At 40.9% G+C, this 22,186-nt stretch overlaps 1 protein-coding gene across 1 annotated transcript in view; it reads right to left on the reverse strand.

Moving 5' to 3' along the window:
* Positions 1 to 2,082: 2,082 nt before the first annotated feature.
* slc6a19a.1 (solute carrier family 6 member 19a, tandem duplicate 1) overlaps positions 2,083 to 22,186 on the reverse strand; it is a 44,790-nt gene continuing 24,686 nt past the window's right edge. Inside the window, exons 5-12 of the mRNA XM_020511565.2 lie at positions 20,173 to 20,283; positions 18,631 to 18,743; positions 18,401 to 18,529; positions 15,289 to 15,445; positions 12,236 to 12,440; positions 8,549 to 8,708; positions 4,072 to 4,234; positions 2,083 to 3,204 (exon numbers count right to left, since the gene is read on the reverse strand). Coding sequence (XP_020367154.1) covers positions 2,998 to 3,204; positions 4,072 to 4,234; positions 8,549 to 8,708; positions 12,236 to 12,440; positions 15,289 to 15,445; positions 18,401 to 18,529; positions 18,631 to 18,743; positions 20,173 to 20,283 — 1,245 coding nt within the window. The 3' untranslated portion in view covers positions 2,083 to 2,997. The remainder of the gene's footprint in view (positions 3,205 to 4,071; positions 4,235 to 8,548; positions 8,709 to 12,235; positions 12,441 to 15,288; positions 15,446 to 18,400; positions 18,530 to 18,630; positions 18,744 to 20,172; positions 20,284 to 22,186) is intronic.

Below are 22,186 nucleotides of genomic sequence, written 5' to 3' on the forward strand. Positions count from 1 at the left end.
CCACCTGTTCAGATGGTGCTGCCGTTCAGACACTGTACAGGATGTGCCAGCAGGCTCCCTATTCACTGGCCTGTCTACAGTTTTCATTGAATGAGGCTGGAGTTGACTGATTCTTAATTGGCTGGCCCCGGGAAGGTCATGAGCGATATCCTGACAAAGCCAAAGTTTGGATTCCCGATACAGAATTGAAGCCGCGTTGTTATCAACGCAGCTGGGAGAATTCAGCCTGTAGAACAAGGCCAGCGTGTGACCTCCCCACAAATGCCCTGTTCCATTCCCTGGCTGTGAAGTGTGATGTGTTTCTCTACAAAACCACAGTTGATTTTTTTTTTGATAGTACAGTTTAAACATTGCTGAAAAGTGACACAAAGTGAAAGAGATTCAACTTGCATTCATCAGGATTGGGATACAAGAAACCAAACTTTGAAAGGGAACAACAATTTATATAGCATGAGGGGAGGGAGCTGACTGGTTTCATCATGGCTGATATGGAGATGTAGCAGACACCGTTAATTGTCAATTTTAGTGAGTTGGTGAAACTCAGACTAGGACACCTAGATTCATATTAGCTATGGTTTTACTATGAGGAATACAACAGTGATTGACAGTCTCAATAACCCTTTCCACAATAGAAAGTGTGCAATGTCTCGTCAAATTCCTTCTGCCTACACAGAGTAGGTTCCTTTTTATGGATACATGTACTTTCAATTGCATTGCACTACAATCTCAACAGATAATCTTAAATTAGGTTGTTGTATAATTCTTAGCACAGTCAGGATTATCCAATAAATGTTATCCAACAGCAGAATCACATCTCACGTTGGATTGGTGTTATTTTTGTTTTGCAAGTCCAGTCTGGCTGAGAATGTTTGGCATCCTGCAGATGTTCAAAGAGATGTGCCTGCCAATCATTGCAATGTACAGCCTAACTACCTGGTGTAATGTGGGCACTGAAACTCATATACCACATCATTTGTTCATGTGGGGTGCAAAATGCCTTTTTGTGTCGATTGGAGCATCTGTTAATGGAGAATCCCATTTGTGTGCTTTCAGCAACGTAGCAGCATCAGGGGGCTCCCTGGACTTGTTGGTCAAATCTTTTGACTCACTGACCCTGCCCAGAGTAATCTGAGGTGGACTGGGTTCATTTCAGGTCCATCAGGGGTGACCATAACATTCAAGACACAGTTGACTGCCCTAAGAATGACACTGAAACCTATTAACGATGATCAGTCAGGCTCGCTGAGTGATTCACTCATGCATGGCAGATTATACACACATTCACACACAGGACCCTGTACTTCGTGCATAAAAGGAATTTGTCCATAACTTGCACCTTGAGGAATTGAGGAAGCAGCTATCAAGGTTGTTATTTCCTGAAGTGTGTCCCTATTTGGTCTGAATTTAGTGAGCTAACGAAGATCAATAGTTAACAGTTCCTGCTGTGTCTCCATCACAACCATGGTCCAACCAATCAGCATCTCTTCTTAAACTGCAAAAATTATTGTTTCATTTCTAAGTTTGGTTTTCTTGTGTTTCAATCCTGGTGGAGGATACAAAAAAACTTTAGCTTTGTGTCTCTTTTTAGCAACAGTTAAATTTGGCTTTCCAAATGAAAATCATTGCACATGGATGGGCCTCGGAAAAACCTGTGACCGTGATCACTTTTAGGAGGATTTCATTCAATTTCTTAACAAATTACGATTGGTGCAAATTTTCTCTGCATCAAATTGTAAAGTATTTATCCCATACATTTTTTTTGAACATTGCTGAAATGTGAAGGAAATAAATATACAAAATTATTCTTTGCAATCACTTTTTTTAAAAAAATCCATTCATGGAACGTGGTCATTGTTGGCAAGGCAATAGAGCTATTAAGAAGGGATCTCCAGGGTTTTGACCGAGCAACAGCGAAGGAATGGTGATATAGTTCCAAGTCAGGATGGTGTGTGGTTCAGAGGGGAACTTGTGGATGGTGGTGCTTTTGTGTTTCTGCTGCCTGTTTCTTTCTGGGTAGTTATGGGAAGGTGCTATCAAAGGAACTTTGGTGTGTTTCTGCAGTACATCAAAAATCATCAAGAATTAATCAGGCAGGACGAATAAAATTTATTAACTTCAATACGGTCTGTACAAGAACCTGCAAGTGCTCTCGGCTTTCCCTTTGTCTTTCACAGTCTCCCTGCATTATGAGCATTTTCTCATCGTTTCATGCCTGACTGGTAGGTATAAACAGCAAAGTACAAATATCATCGCCGGCCCTTCTAGCCTTTTGAATCATTAACCTTTGATTTTGCAAATCAGAAACAGGAAGAGGTATCCCTTCTATGCTGGGCTTGAAGAATATCGACGAGGCTTTTTTGTTTTGTGTCTGGGAAGAGATGCCGAATCAATTCGTAAAAGTAGCCTTAAAACATTTGAATTGAAAGTTGTCTTTTCATTTAACCTTGGTCCTGGCTTAAATTGGTAAAAAGCCATGCTGCTTCACCTCTGCTCAACATTTTAACAACAGCGACTGGAAAGAATTTTGCATGTTTTACTGATTTATGGTTTACAGATGTTGGTCCCTTAACAAATATAGATGCTGATGTGAAATAACAACTTCAACAACAGCAACAACCTGTATTTATCTAGCACCATCAGTACAGTGAAACGTCCCAAGGCACTAAAAGCATCAATTAAACGGCTGCGGTACATTAACTGACATTGCAAATATCCCTTTCATTTAATGGTCCTACATAACAATTCAGAGTATCTAACCTCTGTTTCTGACCCATTTCTCCATTAAGATACAAACAAACAAGTGGACATTTCTTGAAACAATGATGAGCCAGGGAGTTGGGCACTGCAACATCACATAGAAAAATACCGCTTTAAAATAAAAAATAGGAAGGAATTTAGACATTTGCCACATTCCAGTAATGTGCTTTTTTTTGTTTTGAGTTCAGTGTGTGTGGAAATTAAGCAAGTGGTGCAAGTAGGCATTGTTGTTTTGTGGAGTTAAACATTATTCTGTTTTTCATTCACTGAGGCGACTGATGTTGAATGGACGAGGCCTTGCCTGTCCTCCTTCCTTCGGCACTGGTTTCTGATGAAAATGTACAAGGCTGTACAAGGTATGGCTAAACTCGGCACTCCAGCCAGAATGACAATGACCACCGTTATCCACGGAGGATAAAACTTCTTGTCAAGGTTGGGAAAATCTTCCTGTAGAGAGGTGCAGAAACAGCCACCAGTTACAAAGACAACACGTACACCTGGGTGCTCAAGAGGGCACTCTTCTTCAATGGACCAATTTGCTCAATCTAAACAGTCACAGCTGAGCAGGATTTTACGGTCTACATGCCCTTGGGGTATTGTCCCTAAGATTCCTGTGTGACCTCTTTATTCCCCTCCATGACCTGTCTGCAATTGTATGGTGAAATGGGTAAGCTCCAGGCCACCATGTGCACCCTTGCATCTGTTGATGCCCCAAGTGAGTAATCAATCCTAAAGGACCATTTCTTGCCTAACCTGAAGGGACTCCTTTCCACATCAGGCTCCCATTTTCCCAGGAAACCGTGCCATCTGAAAAATCCTGCCCATAAGCAACAGCTATTATGGAAACTAAAAGTATTCTGAAATATTCAGAAGAAATTTCACACCAAATTCTCTGGGAGGCCAATTTGAGGCTCATGTGCACTCTATCTAACCCCCTACTCCTTTTAAGAATGGGTTGAATGGCACATTTTATATCTCTCAGAATTTTTCCCAGTGGAATAGTCACTCTACATTTGCTTTCTAAAAGACATTGTTTGGACAATGCCCTATGTTTTGTAAGATACTTAAGATATATTCAACCCAACATAGAGTTTCAACAATATTGATAAGGATCAAATTTAGCCTCAAATACAGGGCTCGAAAATATTGCAATGGTCAGTACGTAGGAGGAAAACTTTATGTGGAGCCACTTTATCCTGGGAGTGGCAATGGAACAGCAAATTGTAGCAGGTTCCATCACAAACATGTTTTTCATTAAAAATTCAACTTGCTACTCTGAAAAATTGACCTTGATTAACTTCAAAGTATACTTACATACTCGGGATTCCAGACAATGTATGTCAGCTCCTCCCTAACTTTAATTACAAAATAAAACAGGAATATGACCAACATTATGAGGGGGCTAATGAATCTCCAGGTCGCTTGCCAGAAGATATTTGGCTTGTGACCAATCATCCATTTGATGTCGTTATTGAATCTGTGAAGAAACAAGTAAATCATTAGAAATGTGTATCAAAATCTCAAGGAGATTCTATACCTCTCCTGAGTAGGAGATACTTAACTCAGGAACTTCACAACTAACTTTCTGAAGAAGGGTAGGCTTTCCTGCTCCTCTGATGCTGCCTGGCATGCTGTGCTCCTCCAGCTCCACACTGTGTTGTCTCTGACTCCACCATCGGCAGTTCTTATCATCTCTAACATAATTGTTCTCTTTCTCATAACCAGATAAACTAGCGCAAATTCCTGGAATGATGCTAAGTCACAGATTTGGGGAGATGGTAATACATAGACTGTGAAGTTCATATGTGGGGATAATTTTAAAGGCATATTTACTTTTGGTGCCTTCCCCAGTCACTGTCAATTTTGTTTCTGTTTCTTCTGTAATCTCCTGTAGAGAGTGCGGCACATTTTCACAGCCAAGTGTCTGATATCTGATCATTCTCACATATACTTTTATGATTGCTCCCTAACTTGCAGGTCAGTTATATTCCATGTCAATGCGCTGGATGGAAATTTATCTTTCTGTTTTAAAAGGAAAAGCAAGATTTCAATAGCTGGAAACCAAAGATATCCAGGTAAGATAAAGGTGGTTCATATCAGAGTCAATGCTGCGTATTTAATCTATTTTACAATACAAGCTACCCTTGTTAATTCAAAGCCATCTTGCTCAATAAATCAAATTACCCAGTGGCTTAAATTAAGCAATTTTGACAAAATAGTGCATGTAAATAGCAGGTTAATATGAAAAAACGTAACAAGGCATTTGGCAGGAGTATAACAGATTGAAATGAACGTCAGATTAAATTTGAGACAAAAATGGAAATTGCTGGAAAAGCTCAGCAGGTCTAACAGCATCTGTGGAGAGAAATCAGAGTTGACATTTTGGGTGGAGGGACCCTTCCTCAGAACTGGTTCCTCAAATGCTGTCAGACCTGCTAAGTTTTCCAGCAATTTCTACTTTAGTTTCTGTGTTACAGCATCAGCGTTCTTTTGGTTTTTATCAGATTAGAGAAGGTTATATTAGGAAGGGTGACATCAAGTTTTGTCAAAGAAGTAATCGTTAAGGATGATCTTAAAGCAGGAGAGAAAAGTTGAGAGATGGAAAGGCTTATAGATGGAACTCTGGGCATGATGGGGGCAGAAAGATTTGGGTGGGGGATTTTAGAATTGGATAATTGTGGAGGAGGATTGACAGAATAGTGACAGGGAGGGATTAGGTCATTTGAGGACAAAGATGAGTTTTAAATTTGAGGCAGTGGTGGACTAGGACCCAATATAGGTCAGTGATCTCAGGGCTGGTGATTGACTGGATCTTGGTTATGAGTTAGAATAAGGCAGCAGACTTTGAAGGAGCACAAGTTAATGGAAGTTGCTGTTGGGGAGAGGTGTGTAAGGAGAGTATAGGAATAGTTGAGACTGAAAGATAGATTAATAGTGGAATCCAAAGATGTTTCAGACATGGTCTTTGTAGTGGAGGGAATGTGGGGCTGGTTACAGATGTTGGACAAGCAACTTGACAACACAGCAGTAGTGGTGTAATGGATTCAGTTGTCTGTTAGCAGTGTACATGCAGAATCCCAGAAGCAGCACACAGATGCAAAACAGGAGGAAGCTGAGGATAAATTCTTGAGATGATGACGTGTGCAGTTATTTGACAAAATTACATGGTAAAATCTCTAGGAAGGCACTCAACAGAGATGGCATTCTGAAATATATTGTCAATTAAAGAAAAGTTGTGTGAGACCCTTTGGAGATGAGCGACCATAACATGCTACAAATTTATCAAGATGGAGAGTGAGGTAGCTGATTCGGAGTCTAGGGTGCTGAATCTTAATAAAGGAAACTATGAGGATATGAGGCATGAATTGGCCTTGATAGATTGGGGAGTGTTACTTATAGGGATGAAAATGGCTAGGTAATGGCAAACATTCAAGGAATGCATGGGGAAACTGCAACAACTGTTTATTCCTGTCTGGCACAAAAGCAAAGTAACAGGGTAACAGGGCCAATCTATGGCTTACAAGGAAATTAGAGACAGTATCCAATCCAAGGAAAAAGCATACAGATTGGCCAAGAAAAATAACACATTTGAGGTTTGGGAGCAGTTTAGAATTCAGCAAAGAAGGACCAAAGGGTTGATTAAGAAGGGGAAAATACAGTACAAAAGTAAGCTTACAGGGAACATAAAGACTGACACTAAGAGTTTCTATAGGTACGTGAAGAGAAAGAGATTGGTAAAGATAAATGTAGGTCCCCTACAGACAGGAACGGGGGAATGTATAATAGGGGATAAAGAAATGGCTGAGCAACTGAATACATACTTTGGTTCTGTCTTCAAAAATGAGGGCACAAATCAGATACCAGAAATGTTGGAGAATGCAATGTTTGGTGAGAGGGAAGAATTGAGGGAGATCAATATTAGTAGAGAAATTGTGCTGGGAAAGTTGATGGGATCGAAGGCGGATAAATCCCCAGGGCCTGATAATCTACATCCCAGAGTGCTTGAGGAAGTGGCTCTAAAAATAGTGAATGCATTGGTGGTCATCTTCCAGGATTCTATAGACTCCTAACAGTCCCTGCAGATTGGAGGGTAGCTAATGTCACTGCAATATTCAAAAAGGGAGGTATAGAGAGAAAAGGGAATTATAAACCGATCAGCCTAACATCAGTAGTGGGGAAAATTCTCAAATCCATTATCAAGGACGTTATAGCAGAGCATTTAGAAAGCAGTGGCAGGATCAGGCAGAGTCAGCATGGATTTATGAAGGGCAAACCAAGCTTGACAAATCTGTTGGAATTCTATGAAGATGTAATTAGTAGAGTTGACAAGGGGGAGCCAGTCGACATGGTATATTTGGACTTTCAGAAAGTGTTTGACAAAGTTCCACGTAAGAGATTATTGTGCAAGATTAAAGCGCTTATGTTTGGGGTAAGTGTATTGAGATGGATAGAAAATTGGTTGGCAGAGAGAAAACAATGAGTAGAAATTAATGGTCCTTTTCAAATTGGCAGGCAGTAACTGGTGGGGTGCCACAGGGATCGGTGCTGAGACCCCAGCTATTCACAATATATATTAATGATTTGAATGAGGGAACAAAATGTAACATTTCAAAGTTTGCAGATGATACCAAGTTGGTTGGGAGGGTGAACTGTGACAAGGATGCAGAGATCCTTCAGCATGATCTGGACAGATGAGGTGAGTGGGCAAATCAATGGCAGATGCAGTATAATTTGGATAAATATGAGGTTATTCACTTTGGAAGCAAAAACAAGAAGGCAGATTACTACCTGTATGGCTGTAAATTGGGAGAGGGGAGTGTGCAGCAGGACCTGGGTGTCCTTGTGCACCAGTCGCTGAAGGTAAGCATGCAGGTGCAGCAGGCGGTAAAGAAGGCAAATAGTATGTTGGTCTTCATTGCGAGAGGTTTCGAGTGCAGGAACAGGGATGTGTTGTTGCAGTTGTACAGGGCCTTGGTGAGGCCACACCTAGTATATTGTGTGCAGTTTTGGTCTCCTTTTATAAGGAAGGATGCTCTTGATCTCAAGGGAGTGCAACGAATGTTTACAAGGCAGATTCCAGGGATTGCGGGACTGACGTATGAGGAGAGACTAACTAGGTTAGGATTGTTTTCACTGGCGTTCAGACAAATGAAGGGGGAATCTAATAGACACTTATAAAATTCTACCAGGACTAGACAGGGCAGACGCAGGGAGGATGTTCCCGAAGTTGGGTGTGTCCAGAACCAGGGGTCACAATCTGAGGATTCGGGCTAGACCATTTAGGACAGGGATGAGGAGACATTTCTTAACTCAAAGGGTGGTGAGCCTGTGGAATTCATTACCACAGGAAGTAGTTGATGTCAACATATTGAATGTATTCAAGAGGTGGCTTGATATAGAAGTTGGGAGGAATGGGATCAAAGGTTATGGGGAGAAAGCAGGATTAGGCTATTGGGTTGGACATTAGCCATGATCTTGATGAATGTCAGAGCAGGCACGAAGTGCCAAATGGCCTTCTCCTGCTCCTATCTTCTATGTTTCTATGAAACATAGTTTAAAAATTCATATTAAGTGCACAAAGGAGTTAACCGAGCAGCGTAGCTTGTTACAAGAATCACTGCTATTTCATAACATCTACAAAGAAGGAGCAAGATGAATGATGGTTAGTTCTTTTGGAAGCAGTAGGCAAAGAGAGGTGGAAACATTCATTTAAAAAATCCAGTCTGCATAATAGTCTCTTAAACATAGAATAATGAACTAAACTCCAAAGGGGAGAGCATTGTGTCGTTACCTGTCAATGCCATAAATATACACGACGGACACCATCTCACAGAAAGCGATGATCAGCAGAGGGATGGAGCCAGCGTAGGCATCAAAAAGGGCAAGCCAGTAGTTTCCCGAATTTATGATAAATATGAAAGCAATGAAGAAGCACACTAGGCAAATCAGTCCTGGAAGAGAGAAAACCAGAATTTGATTTGCTTGAATGAACACAGCCATCACGTTTCATCATAACGAGGAGTAATTTTCATCTCCTCACTGTGACAGTGACAGTAACAAATTTGTGTAGGAAATCAAAATGCTGAATTATGGTTTATGGCCCATTTCTTTGGATTTTTTTGACACGCCTCAACTCTGGCAACCAGAACTCTCGCTCATAACAGCTTTGTGTATTAATAAACATTGGGGTTATGTAGTTAATGCTCCCCACTCTCATTTCCATCTTTATCCACGTGGCTACCATCAGCTCCATCTGCCACTCACCTAACAGGTGAAAACTGGGGCAGCCATTTTGAGTGACATTATGATGGCAGAATAAATAAATGCCAACTGCTATAAAGATAAGCCATCATTCAAGGCGTTTACATTCACATTTGGGAGGTTGCTTTTGTGCGAAACAAATATTTTTCTTGAAGTTCATCTACTTGATACAGACTTTTACTGTCTATTAAAATATTTCAAAAACTTTCAAAACAATGGCCTAGTTACAGCTGTAAGGTTGGTTTAGGACAAGCACCGAAAGACAAGGATTCTTTAAGAGGACATGGTCCACTGTAGGCTCTAGGCAGTGGATAGAGTGGAGTCAATTAAAAAGAATTCAATGATTTTTCCCAGTGACAGCCCAGACATACAGACATGGGACGTACCAGGATCAATCCCCAGTTTACTTTAATGTAGCTGATCTCAAGCTGGTGGCAGCACGGACACTTCACTGCCCCAAGATGAGAAAGAGGTTCTCAGTGACAGCTCCTGATCAATCTCCAGCAAACTCTGCTTGTCCTGGGCAAGAATGCGGAGGATCGGGTTTGATTTGGACACCTTTGTTATGATTGCAGCAGGAGGCAATTTGGTCCTTTCTTGCCTGCACTAGTGCTTAAAATGAGCAATTCACTTCTAACTCCCTTACAAATATTTCAACTTGACCTGTCTTCACCATACTGCCAGGCAACACATTCCAGAACTTAACCAGTCACTTTGTGAAAAAGATTTTTCCTAGCCACTTTTGCTTCTTTTGTTAATTACTTTAAATATTTACCTTTGCCTTCTTTCGCAAATGGGAACAGTTCATTCTGAACTACAGTCAAGGAGAGATGGGGTCATTTACATGGGTGTTTGGGGCCTTCAAAGCTTCCAGCTTATAATCCTCTTGCACCCATACATTGCTGTAAAAATGTTTCCCAGTGACTCATAAACCGCATCTTGCCTTCATCTGCCTTCACTTCCACTCAGCCCCTTTAAAATGCTATGGGAGACAAGCCCTGTCATTTTTAACCAGCTGACCAGAAGGAATTCATTTTACCCTGTCAGTTCACCAGTGAAGCCCAACCGCAAAGTCTAACCGCTGCTGCATTAAAATCAAACCCAATATGAACCATCCAGGGAGAGGTATCCTCCGGCCTTACTGGAATTTAGAGAAATGAGGGGAATCTCAATGAAACATGTGAAATCCTGATGGGACTGGACAGGCTAGAAGCAGGAAGAATGGTCCCGATGTTGGGGAAGTCCAGAACTAGGGGCCACAGTCTAAGAATAAGGGGTAAGGCATTCATGTCTGAGATAAGAAAGAATTTCTTCACTCAGAGAGTTGTAAATTTGTGGAATTTTCTCCCACAGAAAGCTGTTGGGGCCAGTTTGTTAGATATATTCAAGAGGGAGCAGGTCATGGTCCTTGCAACCAAAGGGATTAAGGGGTAGGGAGAGAAAGTGAGAGTGGTATACTGAGATTGAATGATCAGCCATGATCATATTGAATGGTGGTGCAGGCTCAGAGGGCTGAATGGCCTATTCTTTCATCTATTTTCTTTGTTTCTATGACGCTGACAAAGTAGCAGTGAAAATAAACTGGGATATCCCTTATGATTTTTCTTTAACATGAGTGAACAATGGTAAACATCCTAAACTTTCCCTACACACATAAACTCCTAACAAAAGTAAGCACCTCCATAGCAGGCCTCAGTTGTAAACACACTTCAAGGCCTTCCAATTGAATGAATATTTGTGTGCATTCATTTAAAAATCTCAGAAACTGATTTGCTTTCAGCAAACCTTTAGAAAGAAAGTCACACTTGTCTTAATCCTTTGATTTTCTCTGAGTTAGTTTGTAAATGATGTGTGATATTTGTAGCCATTTAAGCTCAACAAAGCATTCTGGTCTGATTTTTTTGACCTATCAGAGAGGACAGAGTGAATAGTTATAACTGGGGCAATTAGGTACGTAACCCATCTTTGAGAAGCGACCATCAGGAAAGCAGCCATTTTTCCCGCTTGCCAGACGGCGGATAATTGGGCCAGAGACCCTGAAGTGGCTGATGGTTGATAAACCACTTAAGGGCCTCAACTGGTAGGTGTTCAGGAGATCTGCTCATCAGTCTTCCTGGCCAGAATTTGATAACTGATGTGGCAGGAAGAGTTGGGAATCACACCAATGCCAAGCTGACCAATTATATGCCCTCCCTGCCATCTCTGGGGAGAGAAAAATCCCACACCTACGTGGGCATCCATGACATGGCGCAGGTCGAAAGGTCCATGTTTAATCTAATATACCACCCATTCTCTATATTTATAGGAGGTATTTAAATCATTCTGTTCTGTTGAAGACCAGGAGGCATGGAATTAATGTAAGGGACAGAAGGCTTAGTGGGAATGTGAGGAAACATTTATTCACCCAGAGGATGGGGCATCTGGAATCATTGCCTATAAGAGTGGTAGAGGCAAAAACCCTTATAACATTGAAGAAGGATTTAGATGTACACTTATGACGCCAGGGTATATAGGGCTATGGGCCAAGTGTTGGAAAACAGGGTTAGAATAGATAGGTGATTAATTTGGGGACGAGTGCAGACATGGTGGGCCAAAGGGCATTTTTGGTGCAGTAGACCTCTATGGCTCTACACAAAAAATTGACCTTTGCAAATTCTCTGACCCTGTTGTGAGATGATTTCTTTAATATAAACCTAAAACCCATCCTTACTTTGCTGTGTTAGTCCAATGGGAAGTAGGACTTGAAAGGCTGTGTATTGGGAGGATGTGGACTGCAGTGTGCCAGGGCACAGCAGACCAGTGGAATGATGATGTGATCATATCTGCTCAGTAGTCAAATAGCAACAGGGAAGACAAGGTCTTAGTCTTAGGTCTGCATGCAGATGCTCAAATCATGTACTTTCATCCAGGGTACAGTTGCCAGTCATGTGGTGGAACCTTGGTCAGCTAAGTAAATGTAGCTCCCACCACACTTGCAGCAGTTACAAGCAAATTCCTGACCTCAGGCATTATATTGTAGACACGATAGGGAACATGGTTAACACAGAGAACATTGCTTTAAGTTCTGAATGATGTAGGGACAGATATTTTTGCTTTTCAAGAATAGTTAAGTCATAAGATTGCTTGATAAATAAGACTCAAAAAGAGATAACAACAGTTGTCTTACAGGCTTAACAATGTAAAACAATAGAAAAGTAAATGAAAGGCTTGTGTTTACCAGTAATAAGTTCTTTGGGCCATTTCTTTGGCAAGATTTTCATGTCTTCTATTGGTCCCAGCACACCTTCTATATTCCCAAACATTGAAGAAAGTCCGAGACAGAATAACATTACAAAGAACAAGATGGACCACAATGGAGAGACTGGCATTTTTGTAATAGCTTCAGTAAAGACAATAAAGGCCAATCCAGTACCTTCAACACCCTGTGGGAAAGGAGATTAGAGGCAATTGAAAAGATTTCGGGAACATGTATTTGGTTCTGTGCCCCATCAAGTTGGATAAAGGGTCAGAGTAAGCTCAAATGCCCATGGTCATACATCAACTAGTAGCAAAAAGAACTGTTTCTATACTTTGCCAATATACATCTAGTGTATCCATATTGGCAACCATTGGCTTTTGCAGGAGATGACAGAATTAATGGAGCTCAGTTGAGAAACACTAAAAATACATTTTAAAAAATAAAGACCAAGAGGACTATCTTCCTCATTTGGAAATTGAATGAAGGGTTAGGGATTTTTGGGATGCCATTGAACTGATCACATTAACCTTAGAATATTGTTCAGGACCATAGACCATAAGCCACAGGAGCAGATATAGGCCTTAGGCCATCAAGCCTGCCCTACCATTAAATAACATCATAACTTATCTGATCATCCTCAACTCCATTTCACTGCCTTTTCTCCATAGCTCTTGATTCCCTTACTGATTAAAAATCTGTCTATATTAACCTCGAATATTCTTAATGACCCAACCTTAAGAGCTCTCTATGCTAAAGAATTCCACAGATTCACAACCCTCTGAGAGAAGAAATTCCTCCTCTTCTCTGTCTTAAATGGGCAACCCCTTAAATTGAGAGCTGGGACTTTTCTCTTTGGAACGACGAAGGATGAGAGGTGACTTGATAGAGGTGTACAAAATGATCAGAGGAATAGATGTAATAGACAGCCAGAATCTTTTTCCTAGGGTGGAGGTAGCTTTTACGAGGGGACATTGTTTTAAAGTGAAAGGAGGTAGATATCAGGGAGATGTCAGAGGTAGGTTCTTTACTCAGAGAGTGGTAGGGGCATGAAATGCATTGCCGGAGAGGGTAGTGGAGTTGGCCTCATTAGGGGCATTTAAGCGGCTATTAGATAGGCATATGGATGATAGTATAAGGTAGCGGTGGAGGTTAGATAGACCTTAGGTTTAGGGTAAAAGTTCTGCACAACATCGTGGGCTGAAGGGCCTGTACTGTGCTGTACTGTTCTATGTTCTATGTTCTAATGCCCTCTGGTCCTACACTCTCCCACAAGGGATGACATTCTTCATATTCTGTTAAGTTCCCTAAGAATTTTACATGTTTCAACAGATTACCTCTCATTCTTCTAAACTCAGCCTGTCCTCATAAGACAATTCCTCCATACTCTGGATCGACCCAGTGAACCTTCTCTGGACTGCCTCCAATGTTAATACATCTTTCCTTAAATAAGAGGCGCAAAACTATTCACAGTATTTCAGGTGTGGTCTAGCTAGTGCCTTGCATGGTTTTAACAAGACTTCTTTATTTTTATACTTCACTCCCTTTAAAATAAAGGCCAACATTGTATTTGCCTTCCCTATTACCTGCTGAACTTGAATGCTATCATTTTGTGATTTTACACTAGGAATTCCAAGTCCTTCTATTCTGTAGCATCCTGCTGTCTTTCTTCATTTGTTTGTCTTCCTCCCTTTTTAAATAAATGTGTTACATTGGCAACTTCCAGGGCTTTTCCAGAATCTAAGAATTCTTGGAAGATTATTACTAATAAATTCACTATCTCTGCTACTTTCTTTAATATCTTAGGATGTATCCCATCAGGTCTAGAGCACATATTGGCCCTTAGCTTCATCACTTTTCCTCTATGGACAGTTATTGTATTGATTTCCTCTTCTCTGTTTGTCCCTTGATTATTTAGTCATTTTGGAATGTTATGAGTATCTTTTACTGTGAAGGCTGATGCAAAGTATTTATTAAATTCCTCTGTCATTTCTTGGTTCCCCAGTCCTGTTTTCTAAGGAGTCTATGTTCACTATGACTTCTCTCTTTCTTTTAATATATGTAAAAAAAAGCTCTTGCTGTCTGTCTTGACATAACTTGCAAGTTTACCCTGAAAATTTATTTTCTCCCTCTTCGTTGTTTTTTTGTTATCTTTTATTGTCTTTTTTAAAACTTGCCCAATCCTCTGGCACACTGCTAATCTTTGCCACATTGTACGGTTTTCCTTTCAATTTGATGCTATCCTCAACTTTCATGTTTAACCATGGTTGGCATAACCCCTTCCTAGAATCCTTCTTCCTCATTGGGATACTTGTTGTGAGCCATGTACTATTGTCTTAAGCACTTCAAATCTTATAAGATGGAAATGTTGTCTCAGTAATTGGGATTTGTGTGGTGAGATTGGTGTGATTACTGTTCCACATACACTTATAAATCCACAAGGCTATATACATGTGTGCACATAATATCTCTTTTCATAATTTACTTTTGGGAACAGGAGAGGGATGAACTAAACAATTCTTTGCATTCTTGGTCCTTAAGACATAACCCAAGATGTCAAAAGTCATACTAAATGAAATAGAGAGGAACATTTATAGTTAGATACTGTTCTATGTATAAAAGAGTTCACCATAAAGGACTCCATGTGTTGTGTGTATAAAATGTTGTGACTCTGCCTGGCAATTATTCTGCTGTGGACCTGCCAGCTGCACACACAGAAGTCGGTTGATTTGCTGTAATATCTGCTTTATAATTTGTAACATGTTTTACTGTTTTAGATAAGTGAATTCACAGAGATAATCAATCCCTGATGAGAGTTTGTTTATTAGACCATTGTCATTAGTATGACAGATACTACTTCATGAGACTGAATTTATGGAAATACCGCAATATTGAATGATAGAAAGCACTGACCATTAGTTTGGACATTCTCATCTGCCTTTAAAAGGGTAAACTTCAAATAGATTGGAAGAGCCCAAGCAGAACGTAAGGAGATCACCGTTAAGGCAGTTTGTAATAAACAGATCTCAAGGTACCTGACTGAGAAGGGATTGCAGATCACAGGTTTTCAAATCCAGCTCCGAAACCTTCGCTGGGTGGGTACTGTTTAAGTACTGAAGGACACTATCATAGTTGTCTCTGGTCAGATTGGTTTCTGACAGATCAAAAGCGTTAGTCAAGCTCAAGATATTGCTGTAAGAAAAGCAAAAAAAAATTCGATGTTAAATAATGTTACATGATATTTTATAGCATGCAGCGTTTTCAAATTGTCTTGTCTTTAGAAATGTCAGTCTGTCTTTCTTCTCCATCTACATATTACGTCGCCCACTATAGAACATGGTCTATTACAGAATACTGTCCACTGTACAACACTGTACACTATAGAATATTCTCCTCTACAAAATACCATAGCGAAGAGAATGCCTTTCCAGTAGAATGTGGGTAGTTGTTGAATGCAAACCATTATGGAAAATTACCCAGCATAGAACACTGTCCTCTATAGAACATCATTTCCTATAGAATATGTTCTCCAATACAGTACTGTCCATAATAGAATATAATGCACTAAGGAGCCAGTTTTCTCAGTTGGCTAAGAGTGGGGTGCAGAATAATGCCAATAGCATGGGTTTAATCCAGATTCTGGCTGAGGTAGTTCTTGGGGTCAAACTTCTTGACTTGACCCATTGTAATATCATGCTATAAACCATGTTCATGAACTGGGACAGACTCATTACATTCTGCAGTGGCCAAACCAGCCAGATTTCCTGGATCCTCATCATCCTAGGCATCATGCAAAATAGCTGAGAGAGTGGACTGCAGTACACACCTTTCCTCACTTATATTCAAATTCCTGAGCGTAGGATTAGCTGTGAAAAGTGTGACCTTTGAAATCCCTTATAGCTTGGACATGCTCAAACAATGCAGAGCGTACCACCACCACTATTACTATCCACCATACGACACTGTCCCCTATAATATCCATTATTATATGTTAACAACTACCGACTGCTGTCCAATACAGTAGGCCATGCATTATAGAATATCAACTACGATAGAATACTGACCACTATAAAATACCACGTATTGCAGAACATCATCCACTGTGGACTTCCACACTTTATAGAAGATCATCCACTATAGAATACTATCCAGTATAGACTAACAAGCATCATAGATTATTGACTATATAGTATATACTTCAACACATCATAGCTTACAGAATACTACCCATGCATTGTAGAATACATCCACAATAGACTACTATACATTATTGAATATTATCCATGACAGAGTACTGTCCACTAACTGTTAATGATTTCTATTGCAAAGGTGAAGTGAAAGTGACTACCATCATCAAGGAAACCATCATTTCACTGAAGGTGGCACCAAGGAGCTCCAGGAGAATTGAAATCTTTCCACTGGCTGGATGCATGCCTAACACAAAGGAAGATGGTTGTACTTGCTGGAAGCCAATCCCCTCACTCTCAGCATATTGCTGCTAAGGACAGTTTCTCAGAACCACTGTATCTAGCTATATCATCAAAGCCCTTCCCTCCATTATAGATCAGACGTGGCGATGTCTGCTAATGATAGAAATGTTCATCTCCATTCACAACTCCCCACGTAATTAAGTCATCCACAAACTAGAAGGAAAGGAGAAGCAGATACTGAAGATATTGTCAGCGCCAAGTTTCCCAAAGTCGTAACTTGAATGTACATCGCTGCTCCTTCATAATGAGTGAAAAGACTATTCTGTGAATACTGAACGGTCTAGTTAAAACTTATCAAAAGCAAATATTTCAAATTGTCTTCATGCTTCTTTCTACATACAGTGCTGCATTTTGCCAGCTTTCCTGGGTATGGACTGGGAGTGGCGCAGAACGGGTGAGCTGTAAAAGGGTTGGTGGAATGATGTGCCCATGGTTTGCCTGCCATCACATCATCTTACTGGTGGCACAAAATGAGGAGGACAACCCTAATGCTCAGAGGTCAACAGAGCTACTTGAGTGGCCAATTAGGATCTCTTACAACCGTCACTGGCACTTTGGCAGTGGCTTGCGGGACCTTTGCCAAATGGTGAACCCTGGTGGCCACCCTGTGGGTTCTGGTTGGAGGAAGGGGATCCCCTCCTATTCAGGAACTCTGTGGCAGCATGGAGTGACACTGGCTGCCTCTTCTGTTCTCACCAGTGTGTCCATCCCACACTCCATCACCTGGTCCTGCCTGACTGACCTCAGACCACACAAGGGGAAGTGACAGCCTAATGGTATTATCTCTGGATTGTTCATCCAGTGACCCAAATAATGTGTGGGGACTCGGTTCAAATCCCACCATGGCAGAAGGAATTTGAATTCAGTAAAAAAAAATCTGGAATTAAGAATCTAATGATGACCATGAGTCCATTGTTGATTGTCGGGAAAACCCAACTGGCTCAATAATGCCCTTTAGGGAAGGAAACTGCCATCCTTAACTGATCTGGCCTACATGTGACTCCAATATGTTTGACACCTAACTGTCCGCTAGGCAATTAAGGATGAGCAATGAATAGTGGCCTGGTCAGTGATGCCCTCATCCTGTGAATGAGCAAAAGAAAAACAGTAAAGAGTCACATGTAGGCCAGACCAGGTAAAGACAGCAATTTCCTTCCCTAAAGGACAGTAGTGAACAGATGGACTTTTCTGACAATTGGCAATTGATTCATGGTCATCATAAGACTCTTAATTCCAGATTTTTATTGAATTCAGATTCTACCATCTGCTGTGGTGGGATTCAAACTTGGATAATACCACTAGGCCATCACTTTCCCTGGAACGTGCCAGTGATACTCTGAGCTGTAGGCCCTCAAATTGACCTGCAGGTGTGGGCACCCACCCTCACAACGAATGGCAATGCCAACAGCAACCAGTTAGTTGCTTGACACTCGAGAAATGCACTCATGGGGTCCTGCAAATGACTGAGATGGATAGTACCCACAGTTTTCTGGTTTGCCCTTAGGGCACTCATCACCCAAATGAAATTGAACCTGTTATCTGCTGATTTGAAGACCTGTGAGCTACACTATTTGAAATTCCCAACAATTTGAATTGCGCAATGTAATGCAGAAAAGTGCAAAAGAAATACTGATAGTTATATTCAACAGGAACTTACTTATCAAAACATGCATCGTATCGCTCTGTTGCCCGGAAGCCTATGATGGAATATATTACTGTGGCTGCATATACTGATGTGAAGCCATTGATCACAGAGATTATCACAGCATCTCGCTCACAATTGTTGCTGTGGGATAGAGAGAAGAGGAAAGCAGTCAGTCTGTGATCATTTCTAAATGTTTGGGTTGCTTTTTCACTCAATGAGCACACACATCGGATGCTACTTACTGAACAGAGTTATAACTGGAGAAGGAAATGAGACCCCCAAAAGCCAAGGAGAATGAGTAAAACACTTGTGCTCCAGCATCTAACCATGTGGTTGGATTTGCCAACTCTTCCACCTGGAAATCATAAGAATAGAAATGTTCAGAAAGACAGACAGACCAAACCTTTATTTTTCTCCTTGACTTCTGTGTGTAAACAGAATGATTTAATTTGGAAAGTACCTAAGCCCCTTGCTTACACGAAGTCAGTTTTAAAGTGATGTGCTATAGACCCTCTTAGATTGAAATCGGGAGTATTACTGAGTATTCACCCCAGAACAGTCTTACAAGACATTATATGCACACAAACAGACATACACACGCAGGTGTGCATGTGCGCACACATACACAAACACATGCAACATACATGCGCACACGCAAAAATACGTGCACACACACACACACACACACACACAATACAGTAAGGAGTTTCTTCTTCATGAACTTGAAATTAAACAGCAGTTTTCCATTCACTTGAAGACCAGAGTCCAATTCACTGGAGTCAGGAGTTGTCAAATTCCTTCAGAATTGGGGATGAGGCATTATGGCAGGGAAACAGTTCCTGGTGGAGTTACTCGACCCAGGATCAGGTTCCTTTTCCCAGTGAATTTGAGATTCCTTGGAATATAGGTTTCAAGGAAATTCCTGCTTGGCAGGTAGTTAGACAAGCATGGTATTAGCCTGGAAGTCTGCTTCTCTTTCCTGCACTGGTGTTAACAGCACCCTGAGTCAAATAGTTTGCAATGTGTGATTCAAGTTCTAGGAAAATCTAAAGGAGTTTAATCAAGTGATGCAGGTCACCTCTGGATCATGTTGGTCATTAATGAGCTGTGCAAGTCAAAAGGAGTTTCCACAACAGCCACTGTGGTCAAATTCATTGAATATCTTTGGAGATGGACAGTTGCTTTTAGCGCCTCTGTGGGAACAATGGATTTCATGATGTCTCTTCAGCTCCTGAGGTAGTCTCAGAGACCAGACATTTGTTGTTTTCCTGTATGTCTACCCAATAACACATGCAAAATCTCATAAGGGTGATCTGTCTGGCTGTCTCCTTCTGCACTTCTCTGCCAGAAGCTTCCAGAACTTTTGCCATTTCAGAAGCTTCCAGAACTTTCGCCAGTGCAGTGACTGTGAATGATCAACTGGAATCTCCTCAGATTGCTGGTTGCATTGGAAAATTTGAAGCTAGGTCTGTTAAGACTGCCATTGTGGGTACTACAAAACATTCTGGATTAAAAGATGAGAGGAGAGAAGCTTCATCGTTGCCTGCAGCCACTTCTGACAGTGTGTCTGCAACACTAGATGAGGATAAAGAATAGCTTGGGCTCTCACAGAAAGGTACAACAATACTCCCATGCTTCACTATTACTGAAGTTAGTTCCTGTGCATGTCCTGAACAGAACAGATCGGTGCATTGTGTTTCTTGCTGGCCATCCAAGCCATCCCTTCTTTTGGGCTAAAACCTGTTGCAATAAAACAGAAAAGGAAAAGAAAAGTCTGCACTTACCTTTGGTGTAAAGAGAAATTTTATTCCATCCACAGATCCTTTTAACGTCAGTCCTCGAATCAGGAAAATGGTAAGAACCAGGTAGGGGAGAGTAGAGGTAACATACACAGCCTGAAGGAAAAGAAAACTAATTAAATCAATCACACCAGTTCAGCCAGATATGTAGATGTTTAGCTATTTTTGTTTATCTTGGAATTCTACTGCTGAATTTAAACATGGGAGAATTGAAGTAGCCTTCTATTCAAATTAAATTATTGTCTACACTATTTAAATGGTAATTTCAAGCTGGTTATCATTTCTACAAAAAAAAACAAAGGTGGGGAGGGGTTAATGATGGTAATCTTTCCAAATTCTATAGACTCTGGAGCAGTTTCTACAGATTGATAAACAAGGTGTGGAAACACAACTGTTTAAGAAGGGGTTGGAGAGAAAGAAAACAGAATTGCAGAGCACTTGGCCTAATATCAGTAATGAGGAAAATGCTAGATTCCTTTCTAAAAGACATGATAACAGAACACTTAGATAGATTAATGGGATTAGACAAAGTCAGCACGGGTTTAGGAAAGGGAAATCAAGTTTAACCAACCACTGGAGATTTTTGAGAATGCAACTAGTAGACTAGACAATGGGGAACAAATGAATGTAATGTATTTGCATTTGAAGAAAGCTTTTTGATAAAGTCCAACCAAAAAGGCTAGAGAGCAAAATGAATGGGTTTAGGGGTGATATAATGGTATGGATTGAGTTGGTTGACTGACAGGAAACAGAGTGGAAATAAATTGTTTCTTTGCCAGGTGGCAGGCAGAGTCTAGTGGGGGATCAGTGCTTGAGCCCCAGCTGTTCATGATATGTATAAATGACTTGGATGATGGAAGCAAATACAATATTTCCAATTCTGTTAACAGCACAAGACTAGGTGGGGTTGTGAGTTGTGTGGAGGATGCATGGAGGCTTCAGGGCGATCTAGACCAAGTTGAGTTTGTGGACAAAAACATGGAAGATGCCGTATAACTTGGGTAAACGAGAAGATAAATGCTTCAGTGAGAAAAACAAAAAGGCAGAGTAATATTTAAATGGTGATATATTGGGAAATGTGGATGTACAAAGGGATCTAGGCATCCTTGAACACCAGTCAATGAAAATAGGCAGGCAGGTGTAGCAAGCAATGAGGAAAACAAGTGGTATATTGGCCTTCATTGCAAGATGATTTGAGCTGAGAAGCCTGGATGGCTTATAACAGGGAATTGTTAGCCTGCACCTGGAGTATTGCATGCAGTTTTGGTCTCCCCACCTAAGAAAGGGTGTACTTGACATAGAGGCAGTGCAGGAAAAGTTCACGAGGCTGATCCTGAGACGACTGGACTGTCACATGAGGAGAAATTGGTTTAGCTGGACTGTATTCACTAGAATTCAGAAGTATGACAGAGGATCTGAAATGTAAAAAATTCTAATAGGAATAGAGAGACTAAATGGAGGGAGGATGTTTTCCCTGGTTGGGAAGGTTGGAAGTGCGGGTCTCGGGATACAGAGTAAAACATTTACTACCAAGATAAGGAGAAATTTCCTCACTCAGAAGATGGTCAACCTGTAAGCTGTGGAGGCCGGGTCACTGAGTACGTTCAAGCAAGTGTTTGATAAATGTTTGGGTTTAAAGGCATCACAGCGTATCGAGAGAAAGTGGGAATATGGCATTGAGATAAAGGATCTGCTGTAACCATACTCAATGCAGGAACAGGCTTGAAAGGCTGAATGGCCTACTGTTGCTCCTAGTTCCTGTGTTTAACACAGAAAGTATCCAATCACCTGGGAGGCTGAGTGATAGATTTTCCAGATTTGTTTCTGTTCCAACTCTAAATGGCTACAGATTTTTCCCTCTTTTACTTGTCCCTGCAGGTAGCTGCTGAGCTAAGGATGTTAAATTATTTTGCATCACTTGTCACGTAAAAGAACTCCCTGGTTCTGACAGTCATTTTTGGACAACTTAAGGCATGGATGATTTTAATTTTTTTCATGT

This window comes from Rhincodon typus, chromosome 2 (genome assembly GCF_021869965.1).
Source record: "Rhincodon typus isolate 14 chromosome 2, sRhiTyp1.1, whole genome shotgun sequence".
Classification (NCBI taxonomy): domain Eukaryota; kingdom Metazoa; phylum Chordata; class Chondrichthyes; order Orectolobiformes; family Rhincodontidae; genus Rhincodon; species Rhincodon typus.